The sequence below is a fragment of the Bufo gargarizans genome, chromosome 6, assembly GCF_014858855.1.
Source record: "Bufo gargarizans isolate SCDJY-AF-19 chromosome 6, ASM1485885v1, whole genome shotgun sequence".
NCBI classification, from domain to species: Eukaryota; Metazoa; Chordata; class Amphibia; order Anura; family Bufonidae; genus Bufo; species Bufo gargarizans.
This window is the reverse complement of record NC_058085.1, coordinates 355,683,214-355,705,386: the sequence shown is the minus strand read 5'-3', so window position 1 is coordinate 355,705,386 and position 22,173 is coordinate 355,683,214. Positions and strand designations below refer to the sequence as shown.

Below are 22,173 nucleotides of genomic sequence, written 5' to 3'. Positions count from 1 at the left end.
TTCATGTTGATTCTTTTGCGGAAAAAACGTAGCTTAATACAGTACCAGCAAAGTGCATGAGATCAGACAAATCTTTTTCTTTCCTCAGCCCGTCAATACGTCAGTCTGTTCTTGAAGGGGTATTATGGTTGTTCGAAGTTATCCTCTATCCACAGGGTAGGGGATAACTATCAGATCGGTGGGGACCCTCACCGATCACAAGAATGGGGGCCCTGTACCCCCTGCAGCAACTCTGAAATGAATGGAGCAGCCGGTCGCACAAACGTGCGGTTGCTCTATTCATTTCTATGGGAGTTCCGGAGATAGCTGAACTCCCATAGGAATGAATGGGTCGGCCGTGCGCATGTGTGACGAGCCACTCTACAGGGCCCCCATTCTCGCCATTGGTGGAAAGGGGATAACTCATTAATGCTTTCTCTCCTTTTCTAATCCATTCCTTAATTTTAGCTCCCAAAATTGCATCAAGAAACCCTACTGCTTGGCCGTACCTGTAGGTTTCCATTAAAGGGTTTCTGTCACCAGATTTAACCCTATTAAGCTAGCTGACATTAGCGATGTGCTAATGTCAGCTAAACCTAACTAGCCTAATCCTACTTTTATCTATGCCCCCGTTACGCCAGAAATCTAACTTTTATAATATGCTAATTAGCCTCTACGGGGGGGGGGGGGGGGGGGGGCGTTGTTCCTGCTCCTAGAGGCTCCGTTCTCCCACATTTATCACCTCCCTCCAAGTCCTTATTGACAGGGCCAGGCAGCGCTCGCATCTGTCTGTGCTCTGGTGAAATCTCGCAGGCGCGGAGAGGAAGCTGGCAGCCTGGGAGCGTCTTTCTCTCACCGGGTAACGGGGGCATAGATAAAAATAGGAATAGGCTAGTTAGGTTTAGCTGACATTAGCACATTGCTAATGTCAGCTAGCTTAATAGGGTTAAATCTGGTGACAGAAACCCTTTAATTTCAACAGGTATAAAATATTCAATATACATGCATTTTTGTAGCACATAGCTAGTTGCCATAGTACATATAGGTGGCCATGTGGACTTGTCTAACTTATTGTAGTAAAGCTGTCTCTTCACGTATTAATCCAAGAATTCTTCACTTGTAGGTAAAGACCAGAAAAATAACTTTTTTTCCCCTAATCAACAATTTCCTGATCTGGTGTCTATAGATAACGGCTATATGAGAGAGCTGTAGTTTATGTACCCGCCTCTTCACGTTTTCACTTAAGTTCCCTGAGAATATCCCAGCACTTAGAGGGTTAAAATATCCTGTCATGGATGATCATAGACAGACAAATGTCTCACCTACAGGATACACAATCCTACCATCTTCTCTAGTACAGTAGTAGAAATATACAGTATAGTTGTAACAATGTACAGTACAGTTGTAGCAGTGTACAGTATGGTTGTAGTAATACACAGTATGGTTCTGAAAATGGTTGTTGTAACAATGGATAATATGGTTGTGGCAGTGTACAGTATAGTTGTGACAATGCATAGTATAGTTGTAACAGTGGACAATATGGTTGTGACAATTAGAGATGAGCGAATCGACTTCCGATTAAAACATCCAAAGTCGATTAGCATAAAACTTAGTTCTAATATTGGCTCTGATGAGCCGAAGTTGTTGCTTCGCGAAGTCTCACGAGACTTTGCACAAAAACTTCATAAATTCATTTTTACTGTAAAAAAACATTTCCCGAACTCGGGTTCGGTTCCAAGTGGTACCTTGTAACCGAACCCATTTTCGGGAAATGTTTTTTTACAGTAAAAATTTATTTATGAAGTCATTGGGCGAAGTCTCGCGCGACTTTGCCAATACTTCGGCTCATCGGAGTCAATACATTCTAATACTGTACGGAGCTCCTGCTCCGTACAGTATTAGAATTAAGTTTTATGTGAATCGACTTCAGATGTTTCATCTGAAGTCGATTCGCTGATCCCTAGTGACAATGTGCATTATGGTTGTAGTAATACACAGTATGGTTGTGGCAGTGTACAGTATGGTTGTAACAATGTACAGTATGGTTGTGGCAGTGTACAGTATGGATGTAACAATGTACAGTATGGTTGTGGCAGTGTACAGTATGGTTGTAACAATGTACAGTATGGTTGTGGCAGTGTACAGTATGGTTGTGGCAGTGTACAGTATGGTTGTGGCAGTGTACAGTAAGGTTGTAACAATGTACAGTATGGTTGTAACAATGAATAGTATTGGTGTGGCAGTGTACAGTATGGTTGTGGCAGTGTACAGTATGGTTGTAACAATGAATAGTATTGGTGTGGCAGTGTACAGTATGGTTGTAACAATGTACAGTATAGCTATAACAATGGCTGTAGTGAGTCCATGGTGTCGTTCCTTATCCTGTTAATTCCTGGACTCTACAATAATCGGAATGCTGAATCTGTAGGGGTTAATGAGGGGACACAGAACACATTTGGTTTCGGATATTTCCTCATAAGACATTACTTACTAAGGTGCATTGTCTTCATTTCCATAATTTTTCAGGTTGGTCGCAGCTGTAACTCCACAAATAATAAAGGGGACACCGCCACTTATAAGATAGAACCTGTAGAGAGAGAAGACAGTACGGTGTACCATAAGACACTTACACAGAGAATCAGAGACCTCCCCCACCCTTCCTATTAAATTCAATGGCTTTTAGGACTTTACGACTGATTGACAGTATGTGTGATTTGAGGATCTGATGGCTGGGATCATCTATGAGGTTAAAATAACAAAGAGGCCCTTCACACTGCCGAGCCCTTCAGAGGTACGCAAGGCACGGGCACTGGCGGGGTGAACTCTGCATCACGATGAGGACCCATTGACTTCAATAGGTCTGTGATCCACAAGATACGGCAAAAGATAAGACATGTGCTATCTTTGGTGAATTGTAGACACAGACCTGGATGCCCACAGAAGGGTCTCCACTCCGTAAAAGATAAGACATGTTCTATCTTTGGTGGAGCGTAGACACAGACCTGGATGCCCACAGAAGGGTCTCCACTCCGTAAAAGATAAGACATGTTCTATCTTTGGTGGAGCGTAGACACAGACCTGGATGCCCACGGAAGGGTCTCCACTCCGTAAAAGATAAGACATGTTCTATCTTTGGTGGAGCGTAGACACAGACCTGGATGCCCACAGAAGGGTCTCCATTCTGTAAAAGATAAGACATGTTCTATCTTTGGTGGAGCGTAGACACAGACCTGGATGCCCACAGAAGGGTCTCCACTCCGTAAAAGATAAGACATGTTCTATCTTTGGTGGAGCGTAGACACAGACCTGGATGCCCACGGAAGGGTCTCCACTCCGTAAAAGATAAGACATGTTCTATCTTTGGTGGAGCGTAGACACAGACCTGGATGCCCACAGAAGGGTCTCCACTCCGTAAAAGATAAGACATGTTCTATCTTTGGTGGAGCGTAGACACAGACCTGGATGCCCACGGAAGGGTCTCCACTCCGTAAAAGATAGGACATGTCCTATTTTTTGCTGTATCTTGTGGATCGTGGACCCTTTGAAGTCAATTGGTCTGCATCATGATGTGGAGTTCACATGGCCGGTGCCCATGTTTTTTAGACCCGCTGTTTGCAGTCCGTAACACAGGCACATCGGCTCTACAGCCATGCGAATTGGCCCTTAATCGGGCTGGTCCTAACAGTCGGATTCCTCAGAGCTATACAGTATGTCATTAAGGGGCATTCTCATTTGGGACATTGATGGCATATCGCTAGGATAGGTGCACTGGGACCTGCACCTACATCGAGAAGGGAGCCCTGAAAGTGGTGGAGGGTGCACTGCGCATGCGCAGCCACCCTCCATTCATTTCTATGGGGCCGCCAAAAATAGCCGGTGGCCGGGCAATCGTGGTACACTTCCATTCACTTCAATTAGGAGAGCGCTTGGGAAACCGAGGGTCCTCTGGCCACCACCTTACCCGCTCCTATCAGACAATTGGAGCATATCCTGGCGATATGCCCCCATTGTCTGAGACGGGAATACTCCTTCTGTGGGTCCCAACTTTGAGACCCGCTCCTATCGCCAGAACGAGACTCCCAAATTAATGGGAAAGCAACCACTCATACGCAGTCGCCCTCCACTGACCCCTATGGGACTTCCAACAATAGCGGCGCGCACTTGCTTGGCTATCTTCATAAGCCCCATAGCAGTAAGTGGAGAACACGCCGTGCACGTGCCCTTTTTTCTTTTAATGTTTTTCTGTTGATAGAATGAAATCTAAAATAGAAAAAAAATCTGCGGAAGTGAACGCAGCCTTGCACTGTATAATAAGTCTGATAGGTAAGCTTCTTGCTGGCAGAATTACCCATTATATCAATCCAATCAGCCATCAATGAACTTAACTTTTTTCTTAATATTACTGTAACCTTCATGCAGCTAATTAAACACTGCCGCCCGCGGCTTAAGAATAACAGAAAGCGATGGAATAAGCAGCTCTCCAGAATGAAACATCTTTGAAAGAGATTCTTTGTTGTTCTCCGGCATTGTGCTGCTAATTTACTGTATTTTTTTGCTTTATTAGACGCACCTGATGATAAGACGCAACTAGGTTTCTGAGGAGGAAGATCAGAAAAAAAATAGTTTGAACCAAATGGTGTGCTTTTGGTGGGTTTTGAACTAATGGGGATCTGTGGATGACACACTGTTTTGGGGGATCTGTGGATGACACACTGTTTTGGGGGATCTGTGGAGGACACACTGTTATGGGGGATCTGTGGATGACACACTGTTATGGGGGGATCTGTGGATGACACACTGTTATGGGGGGATCTGTGGATGACACACTGTTATGGGGGATCTGTGGATGACACACTGTTATGGGGGATCTGTGGATGACACATTGTTATGGGGGGATCTGTGGATGACACACTGTTATGGGGGGATCTGTGGATGACACACTGTTATGGGGGATCTGTGGATGACACACTGTTATGGGGGGATCTGTGGATGACACACTGTTATGGGGATCTGTGGATGACACACTGTTATGGGGGATCTGTGAATGACACACTGTTATGGGGGATCTGTGGATGACACACTGTTATGGGGGGATCTGTGGATGACACACTGTTATGGGGGATCTGTGGATGACACACTGTTATGGGGGATCTGTGGATGACACATTGTTATGGGGGACCTGTAGATGACACTGTTATGGGGGATCTGTGAATGACACACTGTTATGGGGGATCTGTGGATGACACTGTTATGGGGGATCTGTGGATGACACATTGTTATGGGGGACCTGTAGATGACACTGTTATGGGGATCTGTGGATGACACTTAATAAGCACGCTGAGGAGCAGGCTTAGCAACAGCTCCTGCTATCCTGCAATAGGGCTGGCCATCTTGATTTGAGGCACATTCGCTTTATAAGACGCACTGACTCCCCCACCATTTTGGGTGGGAAAAAAGTGTGTCTTATAAAGTGAAAAATACAGTACTTTTCAAGACCTGTCAGCTCGCCGCAAAACTAACTACAAACCGCCAAACTATTAATAAACCGTATGAACTGGTGGACGACGTGTGTGCAGTCTCTTCATACTGTAGTGCCATATACACAGCCACATGATAATACCAATATATACTGCATTACACGTTTTCTGATGAGTGAAGACCTGACCCTGACAAGCAGATCCAGGCATCCATTGTATATAGCACCGGATTCACTCAGAGAACTGGAAGACAATGGAATCTACAGAAATCTGCTTTATATCACACAGTGACTTCTCTAGGTCAGGACTACAAAGCTTTATTTCTAAGAAGAAACATGGAGTTACATCTACCTAATATCTATCTATCTATCTATCTATCTATCTATCTATCTATCTATCTTATTGAAATACACTGTGTTGGCAGAACTAAATACATATTATCATTGCCAAAGCAAGTAGAACATAATTGGGAAGGGATGTGGAATGGAGATAGGAGCACATCCAGGGGTGGGGTATAGAAGTCCATGGCATATCACACCCCTCTCAGTCTGTCTATCTATTTAGAAAATCCTATAACATTTTTTCATATCTGCTATTGATAATACTAAAGTGGCAAGCTTGGTTTATGCCCATGGCACGGCCTCAGAAAGGGCACTCTGATCTTATTGTTTTTCTCATGTATAAACACTGCACCCTCTCCTTAATGATGCCTCACTCATTGTTCCGCCTAGGGTTGCCAACCGTGCAGAAATTTCTGGACAGTCCGTAAAAATAGGTGACTTTTCCCCCGTGTTTGTGATTTTTTTTTTTGAGGCCGGTGGCACATGACTAGATTATTTTGGTGGTGATTATCCTCAGTTTACAGCTCACTAAATGTTGGCTGTCCATGATTTTCGGATAATTTGTCCGGAAAAATTCTGTTTGGCAACCCTGGTTCTGCCCCATGTGGCATGAATGGTACATGAAGGTGGAGCCAAACCTCCTCACCACCAGAGGGCGCTGCTGAAGATGCTTAGCTTGGAGAGTTCATTTCTTCCTAGGCCCTGCCACCTCCTCCTCGCTGTTCTACTCGTAGGCTTACATCTTAGGACACATCTTATGACGCACCTGACACTCCTCAGTCATGAAAAGAGATGAGATAGAATACAGACAATCTTACAATTTTTTATTCATTTCTAACATAATTCATTAATTATGATCTCTCTCAATCTGCTGTATAAAGGAATGTGACTGCAGCTGCACTACCTGAGATAATCTTACTTTGATCTCTGGAATTGGGGATTCATCTATCTAAATGCTAATTGCCTTTTTAGCCTTTGCCTTATCCTTCTTGCTTAATCGTCATTAATTCCAACTGCAGCTCTAAATGTGTATGAAATGTAATTTGTCTTTACATTATGTTCCTCGTCTTATGACAACCATGAGAAATGCTGCATTAGTCATGTAAGATCTGTTTGTCTAAGGTTAGAACAACTACCGGGTCTACTAACACCACTCCTATCTGTATGTGGAACGTATGTTGTATGATCACCCACCAGTATGCACACAGTGATGTCATAGGGTAGGCCTATGACATAAAAGAATAATGCACACAGTGATATCATACTGTAGCATAGTAAGGCTACTTTCACACCTACGTTTGGTGCGGATCCGTCTTCTATCTGCACAGACGGATCCGCACCGATAATGCAAACGCTTGTATCCGTTCAGAACGGATCAGTTTGCATTATTCATTAAAAAAAAGTCTAAGTCAAAATGGATCCGTCTTGACTTCCATTGAAAGTCAATGGGGGACGGATCCGTTTTCAATTGCACCATATTGTGTCAGTGAAAACGTATCCGTCCCCATTGACTTGCATTGTAAATCAGGACGGATCCGTTTGGCTCCGCATCGCAAGCAGCGTTTTAGTGTCCGCCTCAAAAGCGGAACAGAGACCAAACTGATGCATTCTGAAAGGATCCTTATCCATTCAGAATGCATTGGGGCTGAACTGATCCGTTTTGGGCCGCTTGTGAGAGCTCTGAAACGGATCTCAGAAGAGGACAAAGAAACGCCAGTGTGAAAGTAGCCTAACAATGCACACAGTGATGTCACAGCATAGTAACAATGCACACAGTGATGTCACAGCGCAGTGATAATAAGCACAGTAATGTCACAGCATAGTAACAATGCACACAGTGATGTCACAGCATAGTAGCAATGCACACAGTGATGTCACAGCGTAGTAACAATACACATAGTGATGTCACAGCGCAGTGATAATAGGCACAGGGATGTCGAAGCATTGGGATAATAAGGTCTATTTCGCATCTGCGTTAAGATCAGGATATTGCGACAGCCTGCCAGAGATCTTAACACAGATGTGAAAGAGGCCTAAACACAATGAGGGGCATTTACTAAAGTTTTTACCCCACTATTGTGGTGTAAAATAAAGTCGTAAATTATGGTGCTTGCCATATTTGTGTCATAATTTGCAACTTTTTGATCTCCTCACTTTTCGGGACAGGACTTGGGATAGGGCAGTGCTTTGCCCGGCCCTCCGTATTTTTTTTTTGCTATAACTTATGCCAAAACTGGCATAAGTCATAGCTGAAATCTATGCCAGGCCATAGCTGCCATAGATTTGAGTTTCTTGAGCATGGAAGGGAGGGGATGTGACGAATTTATTAAGAGGCATTTGCCTTTCAATAAATTAGGCGCATCTGACTCCGATGCAGAGGGATCAAGACTGATGGATGGGAACGTCAACAACAACAACGTGTCGCATGGAATATGAGTATATAAGTCAACATTACAAAATGGCTGAATCCCAGTAATGGGAGTGTAAAGTAACAAAGTAATGGATGCTACAATGCAAAAATGGGAACAGATATAAGCCAAAAAGGACACGCAAGTCCCCAGAGGAAGGTGTCACCGGAACGAGGTACCACTTGGAACCAAATCAGAGTTCGGGAAATGTTTTTTTACAGTACAAATTAATTTATGAAGTTATTACCCGAAGTCTTGCGAGACTTTACATAGCAATAACTTCGGCTCATCTGAGCCAATACATTCTAATACTGTACAGAGCTCCTGCTCCGTGCAGTATTGGAACGAAGTTTTATGCGAATCGACTTTGGATGTTTCATCTGAAGTTGATTCGCTCATCCCTAGGTATAGTGTTCTCTGCAGCCTGGGTATTATACAGGCTTGCTGGTGCCGACCTAGTGTAAATCTAGTGAGTAATCCTCAGTGTCTGGATGGCACACTCATCAGTTCACTGTGAGAGGTAGCCGCCGGGCGTCAGGCTTCGGCAGGAGACAGATCACAAGGATTTCTGCTGGCAGGTGAAGACAGGGGGTGGAACCAGTGCTCTATGGATAGCAGACTCCATATGACCAGTCCAGGCCGGGTATGGGGTAACTGGAAGCAGGGGAAGGGGAGCCTAGACCCGACGCCAGCCGGGGGACACACAAGGGAAGCTGAGCCTCTGAGGAGCGCTGCTTAATTTAGGAGCAGCTAGGTTAATGGTCTCTAATGTCAGGCCTGCTCTTCTATTCCTTTCTGAAACAGACAGGAATAAAAGAGCTCCGGTTTATTTTACAGGGTTCGCCCTATGGTTACAGCAGCCCTGGGAAGAAGTATAGAAGTTACTCGAGTCCCTCCTCACTCTCCTCTCCCTCGCTCATTCCGGCCCGCTGTTGTTAGTGCTTCGCTCAATGACATGTAAATATCAGTAAGTAATGACGTCTGGGCGTTTGGGGAGGTTATGGGCCCCTTACTGACTTTTGGGCCTGGGGCTGTCAACCTAAACGACCCTATTATAATCCGCCATTGGATAGGAATGACTAGGACTAGGACACTATCTTCAGATAGTGAGGCTAAATTAGTGGATTTTCCAGATCATTGAACATTTTTAACATTCATACCAACAGCAGAAAAATATATCCTGTACTTGGCAGAATACAGGCCTCTTACAGTAAGAAACGGAGGACCACATGGGTCACTCCACGTGCACACTTACCAATATGTGAGTTGGTAAAATCCGGGCATATAAGCCATGCCCTGGGAAAACACCCGGGGTCTGCATTAGTCATGCCCATTTTTGGCCCAGGACAGCGCAAACTTGCCGGGACTGTCTCTGAAAAAATTTGGAACAGTTGGCAGCACGGAGGTGCAGGGGTTAGCACTGGGGTCCTGGATTCGAATCCGACCAAGGACAAGATCTGGATGGTTGCTAAGGACAACTAAGCCAGTTTTCCAATACACCAGTTTTGATAAATCTCCCCAAATTTGTGTATGCATGGTGGTCACCTGGAGTGTGGGAGGCGATATTCTGAATATAGGGGCACAAATTAAATAATGATATTTAAAAGATGAATTCAAGGGAACCCATAAAGGTGCTAATGATGTAAGTTATTTGCAGAGAAGCATCTGAGTGGCCTGCACGTCATTTTCTCTAAAATATAGGGCATGTATGTTATTCCATAGACATGTCTATAAATCTTGGTGACAGCTCAAAATACTGTTACGAAATCTGTCAGCACAGACACAGATCTTCTCAACGATGTTCACAATTTTTGACAAGACATAGCAGTAGCCAATGGATTTGCACTTGGGCGGCCAGACGTCCGATTTTAGGCCAGACAGTCCAGTTTTCTGGCTCCCTGTCCTCCGTCCGGTGCAGGGCCTGGACGGACACAGGGATGTCCACTCTTTGCAGTAGCTCACGCTCAGACAGCCGCACTGCGCTGTCTGAGCGTGACCTGCAGCAACTGACTGAGGCTTCTCCCGCCCCCAGTCAGTCACTAGAGCCGCAGACATGGCTCCCTGTGGCTGCCCAAGGGGGAGAGAAGCGCCCCGGCTGCCCCCAGCTCACCTTCCCCTCAGAACTTTCTTCCCTCTCGTCCCCCCGATGCGGGCGTGGCTTCACTGAGGCGGAGGGCATGGCTTCATGGAGGTGCCGTTTGGAGGCGTGGCCAGTGAGGTCCGGCTCTCTTGGGTGAAGCCAGTGGCCACCCTAATTTGCACTCAACCGCCATTGCGGAAAACATTCTGGGACAGACTGCTCCAAGCCACTTGCAAAAGGAAAGAACCAAGATAGAAGAGGATTCTTTACGGTAAGAGCAGTGAGACTATGGAACTCTCTGCCTGAGGAGGAGGTGGTGATGGTGAGTACAATAAAGGAATTCAAGAGGGGCCTGGATGTATTTCTGGAGTGTAATAATATTACAGGATATAGCTACTAGAGAGGGGTCGTGGATCCAGGGAGTTATTCTGATGTCTGATTGGAGCCGGGAAGAAAGTTTTCCCTAATATGAGTAATTTTGGCCTCTACTGCATGAGGGTTTTTTTCCTTCTTCAGGACCCACTTTTCAGGATAAGAAGCTGAACTCGATGGACGGAGGACTTTGATACTATGGAAAGCCATGGGCGATTGTGCTTTACATTGGAGCTCATCTTGTTCTGAGGCTGCTTTCCACTGACGTCTGGGCCTGTGTGCAGACATGACATAAAGAGATCGCTGAAGATTTAGCTGCTTGTTAGAAAGCAAGAAAATAGATTGTAAATATCTGGTGAGCAAAGGCGAAACGTACTTATAGCTACTGTATTAAGGAGATAAGGTCACAGAATGATCTAGTACCACCGGCCGCCGTATCCTTGTCTGGTGAGATAAATACAGGTTCTGCAGTAAGAACCAGGGGTTTACATGTAGGACAATGTATTGGGGGGAGGGAGTTGTGCAGAATCTGGTAATAACTCATAGAATAGCTAGAAAGTGTGGCCATGCTGTCCGACGCTGAGTCTTATAGCATTTACTGTAGGTAAAGCTGAGGAAACCTGCTTATGTTTAGTTACAGTCCAGACGGGCAGTTTTTTTTCCCCCTGTTTTACTGCAGGTGTTATATGCTGAAGTCTTGCACTGAGCCAGACGATTGCCAGCCGCATGTAGAGATCCCGACAATATACAGTGAAACCACCCCAAAAGACCACCTCCTCGAGATTTCCTGACATACTTTCAGTTTCACCATATATGATGGATAGTGGTCTTCTTTTTTTATGAAAACTATCCCCCATCCCCCAGACTACTTCTCAAAGCAATTTTGGATGGTGTTCTGAAAGGGGTTATCCCATGGTTAATGTTAATTAATGAAAATATGATATCCCATAGTACATGGCAGTCTCTTTCTAACAAACTCACAACCAGCCCTGTACCTCACATGGATCCAGAGATCTCCCCATTCATTGCTCCAATTGTTCTGCTAGAATGATTTCAAGCTGGCAGCTTAGGGGGTGTGTCCTTTCTCAGGGGACGTGTCATTTTTTTTTTACTGCAGCTGGTGGCATTCGAAGGATGAAACTGAGCATGTGCGTCCATCTCAGGGAGTAGGACAGAGATATTAGAAAAAGAACAAACAGCAGGTGGCGCTGTACAGATAGATTTCATTGAATAGCTCAGTGGCTATACTAATCTGTTAATCACATGCAATTACAAAAGTATTCAGATCAGATGTGCTGGTTAAAAAAAATGCACTCATTAACATGATCAATCTCATTACACTAACCATACTGGCAGGTAGGGTGGATTCTGCTGATTAAAAGGATACCTGTCTTGTTAAAATAGTTAGCAGCATTTCTATGAAAAAAATACTTTTGTTCTTGATACAAATGAAGGCTTCAGTGCACCACGAGGCTAGTCCTGCCCCCGATGCACCGAAGCCCTAATTTGCATGAGGACTAAACATCTTTTTTCTAGGAAACACCCCAACAGATTTTCACAAGACATATATCATTTTAATTAGCAGGCTCAACGCTACCAGCCAATATGGTTGATCATGTTGGTGGGTTCTCTATAAGGCCACCACCAAAAAATGCTTGGAGAGGTAGTCTTGTGTGGGGGCTGCCTTCACAAAAAAAGATCCTGCTGACGGATGCTCTTTAAAGGGTGGGGTTGCTAATGTATCAAAGCAAATTTTTGAGACCCAACAACTCCCCCTCCAAAACCAAACCTGACTGTAAAAACAATATGGTGTCCTCTAGATGCACCCTGATGTAGAGATGCTCTGAATTATTCCAATTGTAGTGCTAACAGATATATATATATATATATATATATATACTACCTATATAGTGCTGCCATCGCCCATATATTCCACTTTGCAATACAGTAGTGCCAGCGTGATAATATCAGCACAAAAAAGATACATAAAACTGTGCCTCTGCATAAGAGTGTTCATAAAATAATCACATAAAAGTGCCAACAGGGTAGTTGCTGCTAAAGTAATGACCAAACAAATGCACCAGACACTGTGTTCCTATAATACAGCACATTTATCTCCTCGGTTGTCTTAGGGCGGGTTCACATTGGTGTTAAGGAATTCCGTTATAGGTTCCGAAATTTTAGGATGGAATGTAAAACAGAAGCCTTTAAGAAGCATCCCATTTTGCTCCGTCCTAATACATGTCTATGGGGAACAGTTCCGTTATACGCAAAGAAAAAAATAGTCCTGTCGAACCTATAACGGAATTCCCTAATGCCAATGCGAACCCGTCCTTACTCAACTAAGAAGAACTTACAATTTGAGCAGCCAATATGCAACATCTGGAACGCGGCTTTAACTTCCTGTGCCAATCTGTATGGCCAGAGACAGGAGAAGCACAGTCCGGTGTCTTTTATCTGGGCAGATGTAGGAGATTCCAGGACAAACACCCGAATCCATGACTTAAAGGCGTTGTGCCACAAAAAGTATTCTACATTTTTCAAACCAGCACCTTGGATCTGAATACTTTTGTAATTGCATGTAATTAAAAATGTTGTATAGCCGGTGAGCTATTCAGTAAAATGCATCTGTATAGCGCCACCTGCTGTTTGTCCTTTTCCTTATTTCTTGTCCGCCTCAACGATGTGGTCGAACATGCTCAGTTTAAATCGGCACTGTTAGGAGCTCTGGCAGTTACAGGGAAAGTGCTACAGCAGAAAGGACACACCCTCTGAGAAAGCACATCCCACATAAGCTTTCAGTCTGAAAAAAATCTTGCAGAACAATTGGATCAGTGAATGGGGAGATCTCTGGATCCATGTGAGGTACAGGGCTGGTTCTAGCTTTGTTAGAAAGAGATTCAAATGTACTATATTATGTCTGATTATATTTTTTTTTGCATCAGTCATGGCATTACCCCTTGTCTCATTGAATTCTAGATGCTTGTTCGCTATCTTTTTTTGAAAGTCAGGAGCCCTTGAAATATCCCCATGAGCCGCTTCGTGGCCATCAGCATTGAAATGTTTTTTTTTACTTGCATTCTATTCACATTCCCGTGAAAAAAAATGATAATTTGCACACATATTTTACTCCTTCTGTACGCTACGATGGCAAGCTGTAATGTTTCGGCATTCCATAGAATGAACATATAACTTATAATGTCAGAGGATAATGTTGACATGGCAACCATTGGAATTCAATTTTCTGACAGCATGTTTATCTCCTATGGCTGGGAGGGGAGCAAGAGGCAAGCGATATTTTTCTTACATTTTCAGAAATATATATATATATAGAAAAAGAATGCATAAAAAAAGTAAAAAACAGCAAATATATTAAACAATGTAATAAGATCAAGTGGTCTATTTCTTTATTTTTCTCTTATTTTATTTCTTGTTCTCTAATGTTTTTTCAGATTTATCATTAGCCATAGCCTCTATGTTCTTAATAATTATTTCATAATGATAGTACCAGTATTAATTTGCTGTACGTGCTCTTAAAATCTCGAGGGCACTCAATTTGGACGATGGATCATAGGATTTACAGAACAGAGCGTCACCGAATTTACAGGAATTCATTACTGAATGTATTATCTACTCCAATTTCATTAAAGGTATAGCGCATTCTTACACGCACAGAATCAATACACCCTTTCCCTATTAAATAAATGAGCAGGAACCAGAATTGTGAACGTCGGATTTATCTGAAGAGCTGGACTGTCCTTGAATTAAATTATTGGATTATTGGAATATGGTTCTAGTAAATGTAAAGGGGGATCTCCAAATTAACTCCTCCAGACATTTCACAGTCATAGCTGTTCCTGAAAATGGGGTTAAAGGGGTTATCCGAAAATAAAAAAAAACTAGCTTCCCCCCATGTGCCGGGCCCCTCACATGGAATACACACTAACCTAAAGAATTATTAGGAACACCATACTAATACGGTGTTGAACCCCCTTTTGCCTTCAGAACTGCCTTAATTCTACGTGGCATTGATTCAACAAGGTGCTGATAGCATTCTTTAGAAATGTTGTCCCATATTGATAGGATAGCATCTTGCAGTTGATGGAGATTTGAGGGATGCACATCCAGGGCACGAAGCTCCAGTTCCTCCACATCCCAAAGATGCTCTATTGGGTTGAGATCTGGTGACTGTGCGGCCATTTTAGTACAGTGAACTCATTGTCATGTTCAAGAAACCAATTTGAAATGATTTGAGCTTTGTGACATGGTGCATTATCCTGCTGGAAGTAGCCATCAGAGGATGGGTACATGGTGGTCATGAAGGGATGGACATGGTCAGAAACAATGCCCAGGTAGCCCGTGGCAATTAAACGATGGCCAATTGGCACTAAGGTTATTTCAGTCAACGTTGCTCTTCTATCAGCTTGAATCAGTCGGCCCATTCTCCTCTGACCTCTAGCATCAACAAGGCATTTTCGCCCACAGGACTGCCGCATACTGGATGTTCTTCCCTTTTCACACCATTCTTTGTAAACCCTAGAAATGGTTGTGCGTGAAAATCCCAGTAACTGAGCAGATTGTGAAATACTCAGACCGGCCCGTCTGGCACCAACAACCATGCTACGCTCAAAAATGCTTAAATCACCTTTCTTTCCCATTCTGACATTCAGTTTGGAGTTCAGGAGATTGTCTTGACCAGGACCACAACCCTACATGCATTGAAGCAACTGCCATGTGATTGGTTGACTAGATAATCGCATTAATGAGAAATAGAACAGGTGTTCCTAATAATTCTTTAGGTGAGTGTACTTACCCTGCTCCCTGCACTGCTGCTGATTCTCCCCGTGCGCCGATTAAAACATCCAGTGTCGGGGGGGAGCAGGCAATGGCAGGCAGGGACGGGGACGAGCCTCCCTAGCGTCACCCTTGACAATGGATGTTTTCATCGGCGCAAGGGGAGAAGCGGCGGTGCGGGGACCAGGGAGCAGGGTAAGTATATTCCATTTGAGGGGCCCGGCATATGGGGGGCATATAACCCCTTTAGGGCTGATATGGTTGTAGTCTTCCCAGACTCCTGAATGCCAAATCTACCTAGCTGTGGGCAAATACATTTAAGCTGTGAGTAGGGGGCGGCTGTGGGGGTTTGTACATTACTCCTGCAGCGGCCACTGCAGGAGAAGTGTGGTATTACATCATGATGGTGACTCAGCTCTAGTGCTCTGGCTAAGGCCTCATTCACATGAACATATTTTCAGTCTGTGTTCGATCCACATTGTTTGCGGATTGCACACAGACCCATTCATTTCTATAGGGCCGCAAAAAAGCGTATAGGATGCAGATGTTATCTGTGTGCTGTCTGCATCCGTACATCCTTTCTGCAAAAAGAACATGCCTTATTCTTTTCCATTTTGTGGACAAGATGAGGCATTTTGACAATGTGGCCCATGGAAAATGCGGGATGCACCCGGACAGTATTCGTATTTTACAGATCCACGGTTTGCTGACCGCAAAATGCATACAGTCGTGTCCATAAGGCCTAATAGATAAAGATTAGAGATGAGCGAATTGAATCCAACAAAGTGGAATTCAATCCAAATTTCAGGATAAATAAAAAAATTAAAATCATACTTCCATTTGCTCTAGACGGGCCAGCCGGGCGCCGTCATCTTGATTGAAGATCTTGTCTGAAATCCCTGCATGGTAACGTATGACTTCACCACGCCAGCCACGCAACATTTTGCGCAAGATCTTCAAGCAAAATGGCAGCGGCTGGACTGTACACTGTAATATTACTCTCAGATGCTGCGATCAGCTATGAGTGCGGCATCTGAGGGGTACAATGACGGGGAGCAGCACCTGCTACTGACCAAAAAATGCACCTGGTGACGAAGTAATTCGTCATGAAGCGAAATTTTGTACAATTCGGCGAAGCGAAATTTTGTACAAAACTTCGCTCATCCGTAATAAAGATCCCAGAGAACTCACTGCTCCATATATTTTGGTAGGTCATATAGATAAGGGCGGTCCTAATTTGTCAACCCATTTGAAAGGATGAAAAAAGCTGCTAAAATTATTCACAAGTATATTAATGTTTCTGGAGGTTCTCCGATCTGAAGATATCTCCTATAAAATAGTGATCATGGGGGCAAACATTTTGTCTAGAGGTTATATCAGTAATCCCTGAAGAGAAAACTATAGAATGGCTACTTAGTCCGGAATGGCTACTTACAGGGAACAGAAGATTTAAAGACCCATAAAAAGTAATCTCTAAATCTACGACAACGTATTAGACATATGTCTAATCAGGGGTGCAAAGGAGCAGTCGCATATGGTACCAATACTACCACATAGAAAGAAATCTGTGTTATAAATGACACTGGGTAACTGGGCGGCCTTGTTACAGATTTGCTTTGGGGTCCAGGAGCCCCAAATTGCACCACTTTGCCTGACATAGTAGCATAGAGGAGTTAGAAGAGTGGGGTCAAACTACAATGTTATACGATTTGCAACATATAGAAATGAATTCCGTCTCCATAATCAAAGCCAATGTGTCAGCTTTATCAGCACCATCATAAACAGTAGTGATGAGAAAAGTTCTCACAAATTCGATTCGGCTACTTCGTCGAATTTCAAAAATAATTACTTCATCACAAAGCACATTTCTTTGAGAGTAGCGGGTACAATGAAGGGGAATGGCGATGGTGCCGCCCCCCATCATTGTACCCCTCAGATGCTGCGTTCATCGCTGATCGCGGCATCTGAGATGACCATTGAAGGCTGCCAGGCGTTAATCTGTAAAAAAATGAAATAAAAAATACTCACCTTATCCATTTGATCGTGAAGAGTAGGCAGCGGCCATCTTGATTGAAGATCCAGTGCAAAATCTCGCTCGGTGCAGCGGACTCTTCGCATGAAAATGGATGAGGTATGATTTTTTTTTTTAACCTCCGTTTTAGAGAAAATTGATTTCTTACCACGAAGCATAAGGAAATTCAGCTTCGTGGCAAATCGAATTTTCCCTGAAATTCGGATCAAAGTCTACTTCATGAACTTTTACTCAATAACTAATAAACAGTGCAAAGCTCCCCCAATAAATTGTACCAACAGGTTGCCCACGCCGTGCGGAATCTTCAATCAAGATGGCGCAGCAGACTCTTCGCATAAAAAATGGATGAGGTGAGTATGATTTATAAAAAAAATTACCGGAAAATTGATTTGTTACCAAGTACTAGGAAATTCAGATTCACGGCAAATCGAATTTTCGGAAATTCGGATCGAGGTCCACTTCATGAACAGTGCAAAGTTCCGTAATAAGTTGTAAAGCTTGCCCCCCCCCCCCCCCCTTTAAATAATTGGAGGTCATGATAGTAAAACGTCATCATCATGATGGCACGATCAGTAGCATACTTTCCTATCCAGGGCCATCTTTTTTGCCATTTTGGTCCCCAATTATAATGGATCCTTCACGCTTCCTAATGCATTTACTGTGTATTTTCATCCTTTACACTCAGTGCTATTATCGCCTAAATTTCTACAGAAATTGGTGATTTGTGTGAGGAAATCTATTCGAGAGCCTGTACTGCTCGCAGGACTGCATGCACTTCTCTACTGTCGGCTGGGGTGGCTCTGAAATGTGCCAGCTGTTTAGTGACCCTTTGAATGCTGCCAGTCCTTCATTATTCTAGCAGCGACGCACATCTGCTCCGCGGTCACAGCCTGGATGTCACATTTCATCACCCAATTACTCTTTATCAGGGATGGAAGAAAATTCTTCCAGTAGATTTCCAGCATACATGAAGGCGTCCGTGTCTTCACCGAGGTGTGTGTTATTGAAGGTGGCACGTACTTAGATAACTATTTTATTATTAAGTGCCAGGTTGGGTGAGGTAGGGAGGTTAAGTGAGGAAGCTCTGCGCAGGTTACAGGGTCAATAACTGGGACGTATTGTGTGTAAAATGCTATTTCTGGTCAACTTTAATTATTTATATTAAAGGGTTTGTCTGATTTAGAAAACCCAATTTTATATATCATATTAGAGAATTCCGAGTTTATAGAGGAGAACCTAATGACCCTCATCTACTAGCCACGGCAGAGAGCATCTCTTACTCTAGTAAACCCCAAACATTCAGACACGCCACTGATTTCATCGGGCACTGTGTAATACTGTGTTTGCCTTTTGATGGCGCTGCAAGAGAGTTTACGTTCCCTGTCAAAATCCTCCCCAGATAACACTCCAGTGGTAGGGGTGCACCTAGCCTTTCTGCTGCCTGAGGAAAAAACTAAAACGGCACCAGATCCCCCCAATGCCAATTTCTTAACCTAACCCCTCCTCTCCAGCCCTACTGTTAAAGACATACTTGGAAAACATTACAGGGTAATACAGCACCACATACTGTGCCCACTGTGCTTCCCAAGACTATACTGCAGAAACAAATAATCCCCTTGCACTGCCCCCCTCTTGCCCCTACCTGGTGCTGCCTGAGGCAATCGCCTCACCTATCCTCATTGGTGATGCACCCAGAGATCAGCTTGTCATTGGGAAATTCTTATAATAAGATGGGACTGTCCAAGCACTCCCACCATGCCGCCCTAGGCATTGGACCAAGTAATGACCTACTCAATGGCAATAATGGCAGATATCTGCAAGAATTTGGAAAGCTCATCAATAAGTTCAATTAAGTTAATTCCAAAAAATAAATAAATAGACCCTAGTAGTGAGTGACTGGCTCCAAAGCTCTATAAGGGTTGTTTTCTGCTGGAAATTTGGGGCTCATTTTGTGTCAGAGCCTGGGCTCAAAGAAAATCTTCCGGTACCCTGATGCCTGACCGGTCTAAGGGTATATTCAGATGGCGGATTTTACAGATGGAATTTCGTGCCAACATTTTGGAGGCAGCAGCATTGTGTCAGCCTCCCATAGGATGCAGGGCTGCCATTCGCACAGCCAACAATTTAGGATTGTCACCGGGCCAAGAAAGGACATGTCCTTCTTGGTACTGTGTCTGGATGGACTCCACTGGAAATTGCGGCGGATGTGCGATCACAGTTTTGCTCCGTTCAATAGTGCTAAACGGCAATCCAGTCGAAGTGAAAAGCCTCCTTCCTTTTGTAGATGTTGTACTATCTTACAGTGTCAAAATAACCATACCACAATCAGCGTCACACTGTGCCCACCGGCAGGTCGGGGAGCTGAGCTCAGTGCACCTCAAAAGCCAGCTCTGCTAGTCACCCTGACTGTCACCCGTCGGTTCGCTTTTGTAAGCCCTGGCTGGAACATTTTTGGAATATATGTAATAGAATGTGCATTTAGGAGGCTGCAGCCTCTCCCATGAGGCTCGATACTAGTAAAAAAGGGAAATTTCTCTTTCTAATCACCTTCCCTAGCACCGATAGCCTTCTATGTGTATACAAGTAGTAGACATAATATGTCACGCTTGCAGTACATTGCGATCCGTATGTCACCCAGGCGTTGGAATAAGTCCCTAAAGCAATAAACAGAATAAAAAATTGTGATTTTCCTCCCTATGTAATAGCAATAAATGACTAAATGGTTTAATTGGCTCTTTAACATGTATGCATCACGTAACCGAGAAAATAATGTTCACTTTTATATATGAATATGAAGGATCTTTTATTTTATTTCCTGAGGGCTGCAGTATATTTTATGTCTACGGCATCTCATTTAGTGAATTGCCAGTCTCCCTCCACATTATTCTACACCTGCACACTTCCATTCCCAGAACATGCGTCAGGCATTGCAGTGATGAAGGGCTGGGGATGTTTATCTTGGCTTTTTCTCGAGTCTCATCGTGTGACAGGAGGCCTCTTTTTGATCAAGGAGAAGCGGAATCTCAGACAAGCAGTAGGGGTCATTTATCAAGATGTCATAAATACTGAAATGACATGCACCGGGGGCCCTTCCCGCGAGATGCGGCTTGTGTAGCTGCTTTCATGGGAGCTTTAATGGAACCTGGACATTTTGCCACCCCTCACTATGCAGCACAATTAGAAGGGAGTCGGCGCTGCACTTGCAGGACCTGTGAGCCGTGGAAAAAGAAATGATTACAAGTATCGCACGGTATTATTTTCCGTCGTGTCACTCTGCCGTCTGAGGCAGGGCGGAAAATGGAATCTTCTCACATAAATTGATATAGCAGCGCAAAGTGTCTGTCATGCTGTTTACATTGAGCGCATGTAGCAGGGGTGAGTTGTTCATTAAAGGGGTTTTCCAACCAGGCGTATTTTTATTAAAAAAACGGCTCTACATGCTGTAAACATTGGGGTTTTTTATCCCCCGTTGCTCCTGATCTCCTACCGGTCTCTACTCTCTTCTTGACATGGAAATATGACTGCTTAGGGTGACTTCACATCACGTTTTACGCCTCTGTTTGACGTATATAGAAAAAAGGGATACAAAAACGCAGCACACCACGTTCTTGTATCCCGGTAAAAAAAATAATATACTTTTTTTTTAACAATGGAACTCAATAATGAACGGATGCCACTGTATGGCATCAGTCTGAGGCATCCATTTAACATATACGTTTTTGTATACGTTAAGCAGATGGGAAAAACGTGACATCAGCCCAGCCTTACCTAGTTACTGACCACAACAGTGACCTACTATGGGGTCAGGTACTGGCTGCAGCATCACATGACTGTGAGGGACCAAAAAAATTATCGGAATGGAAGTGAGTTGGGATTTTTGACATATTACTTTTTAATTGACTGGGCGGACAACCGCTTTAAGGACCACTCAACATTATATCACAACAAATGTGCGATTTTCCATTGTACTATAGTTAAGGGCTCACGCACATGGCAATACCATGCGGGAGGACCTATGTGATGCCACATGAAAACCTATGAGTCTGTATGACAGACCTGTATAATTCCTGCTTCTAGAGGAGGACACCTGGGTAATATGGCACGCAATGGAACATACCACAAATATATCAGTTCTGTAATAAGGCTGACATTCAGATCCATAGGCCCTCTACTGTACAACCATATGACTCCAGTTTTATGGGGAGGCACATAGAGGGTTTTAAGAAAAAGTAATCATGTTCTATTGGGTGTTGTATGATTCCCTAAAAGCATTGCTTCTAAGCAGGTGCAAAACTGGTGGGGGCAGAAAGGGCGATAACCCTGGGCCCATTATATGAAGGGTCGATGCACTAAAACTCACATGTTCAGAGCAAAAGAGGCCATGGAGGCAGCCAGTACAAGAGGAAGGAGCTCCAAGAAAGGGGGCAAGTGTTTAAGAGGGTGGAGATTTTATTCACCCGATCCCTGCTCTTCCCCAGCGGTATGTGTAATATAACCGAGTGTCAGGCGGCTCAGGTGCTGAAGGATCGAGGATATGGACTCATTTGATAAGGGTGTATGTGACTGCTGCTCCTCTTGCTCTGAGTCTGGTACACAGTAGAGTTACAAATTAGCTCCCAATTGTGCTGCGACCACCCATCACCATTACTCGGCTGGACAAGGATGGTATGTTATCTTTGTGTTGTTTTAG

At 43.9% G+C, this 22,173-nt stretch overlaps 1 protein-coding gene across 2 annotated transcripts in view; it reads right to left on the bottom strand.

Moving 5' to 3' along the window:
* The window catches only part of ADGRA1 (adhesion G protein-coupled receptor A1), a 961,549-nt gene that overhangs the window by 12,260 nt on the left and 927,116 nt on the right, over positions 1–22,173 (bottom strand). For both annotated transcript variants that reach the window (XM_044298088.1, XM_044298089.1), the window contains one exon: positions 2,471–2,566. In XM_044298088.1, coding sequence (XP_044154023.1) covers positions 2,471–2,566 — 96 coding nt within the window. The remainder of the gene's footprint in view (positions 1–2,470; positions 2,567–22,173) is intronic.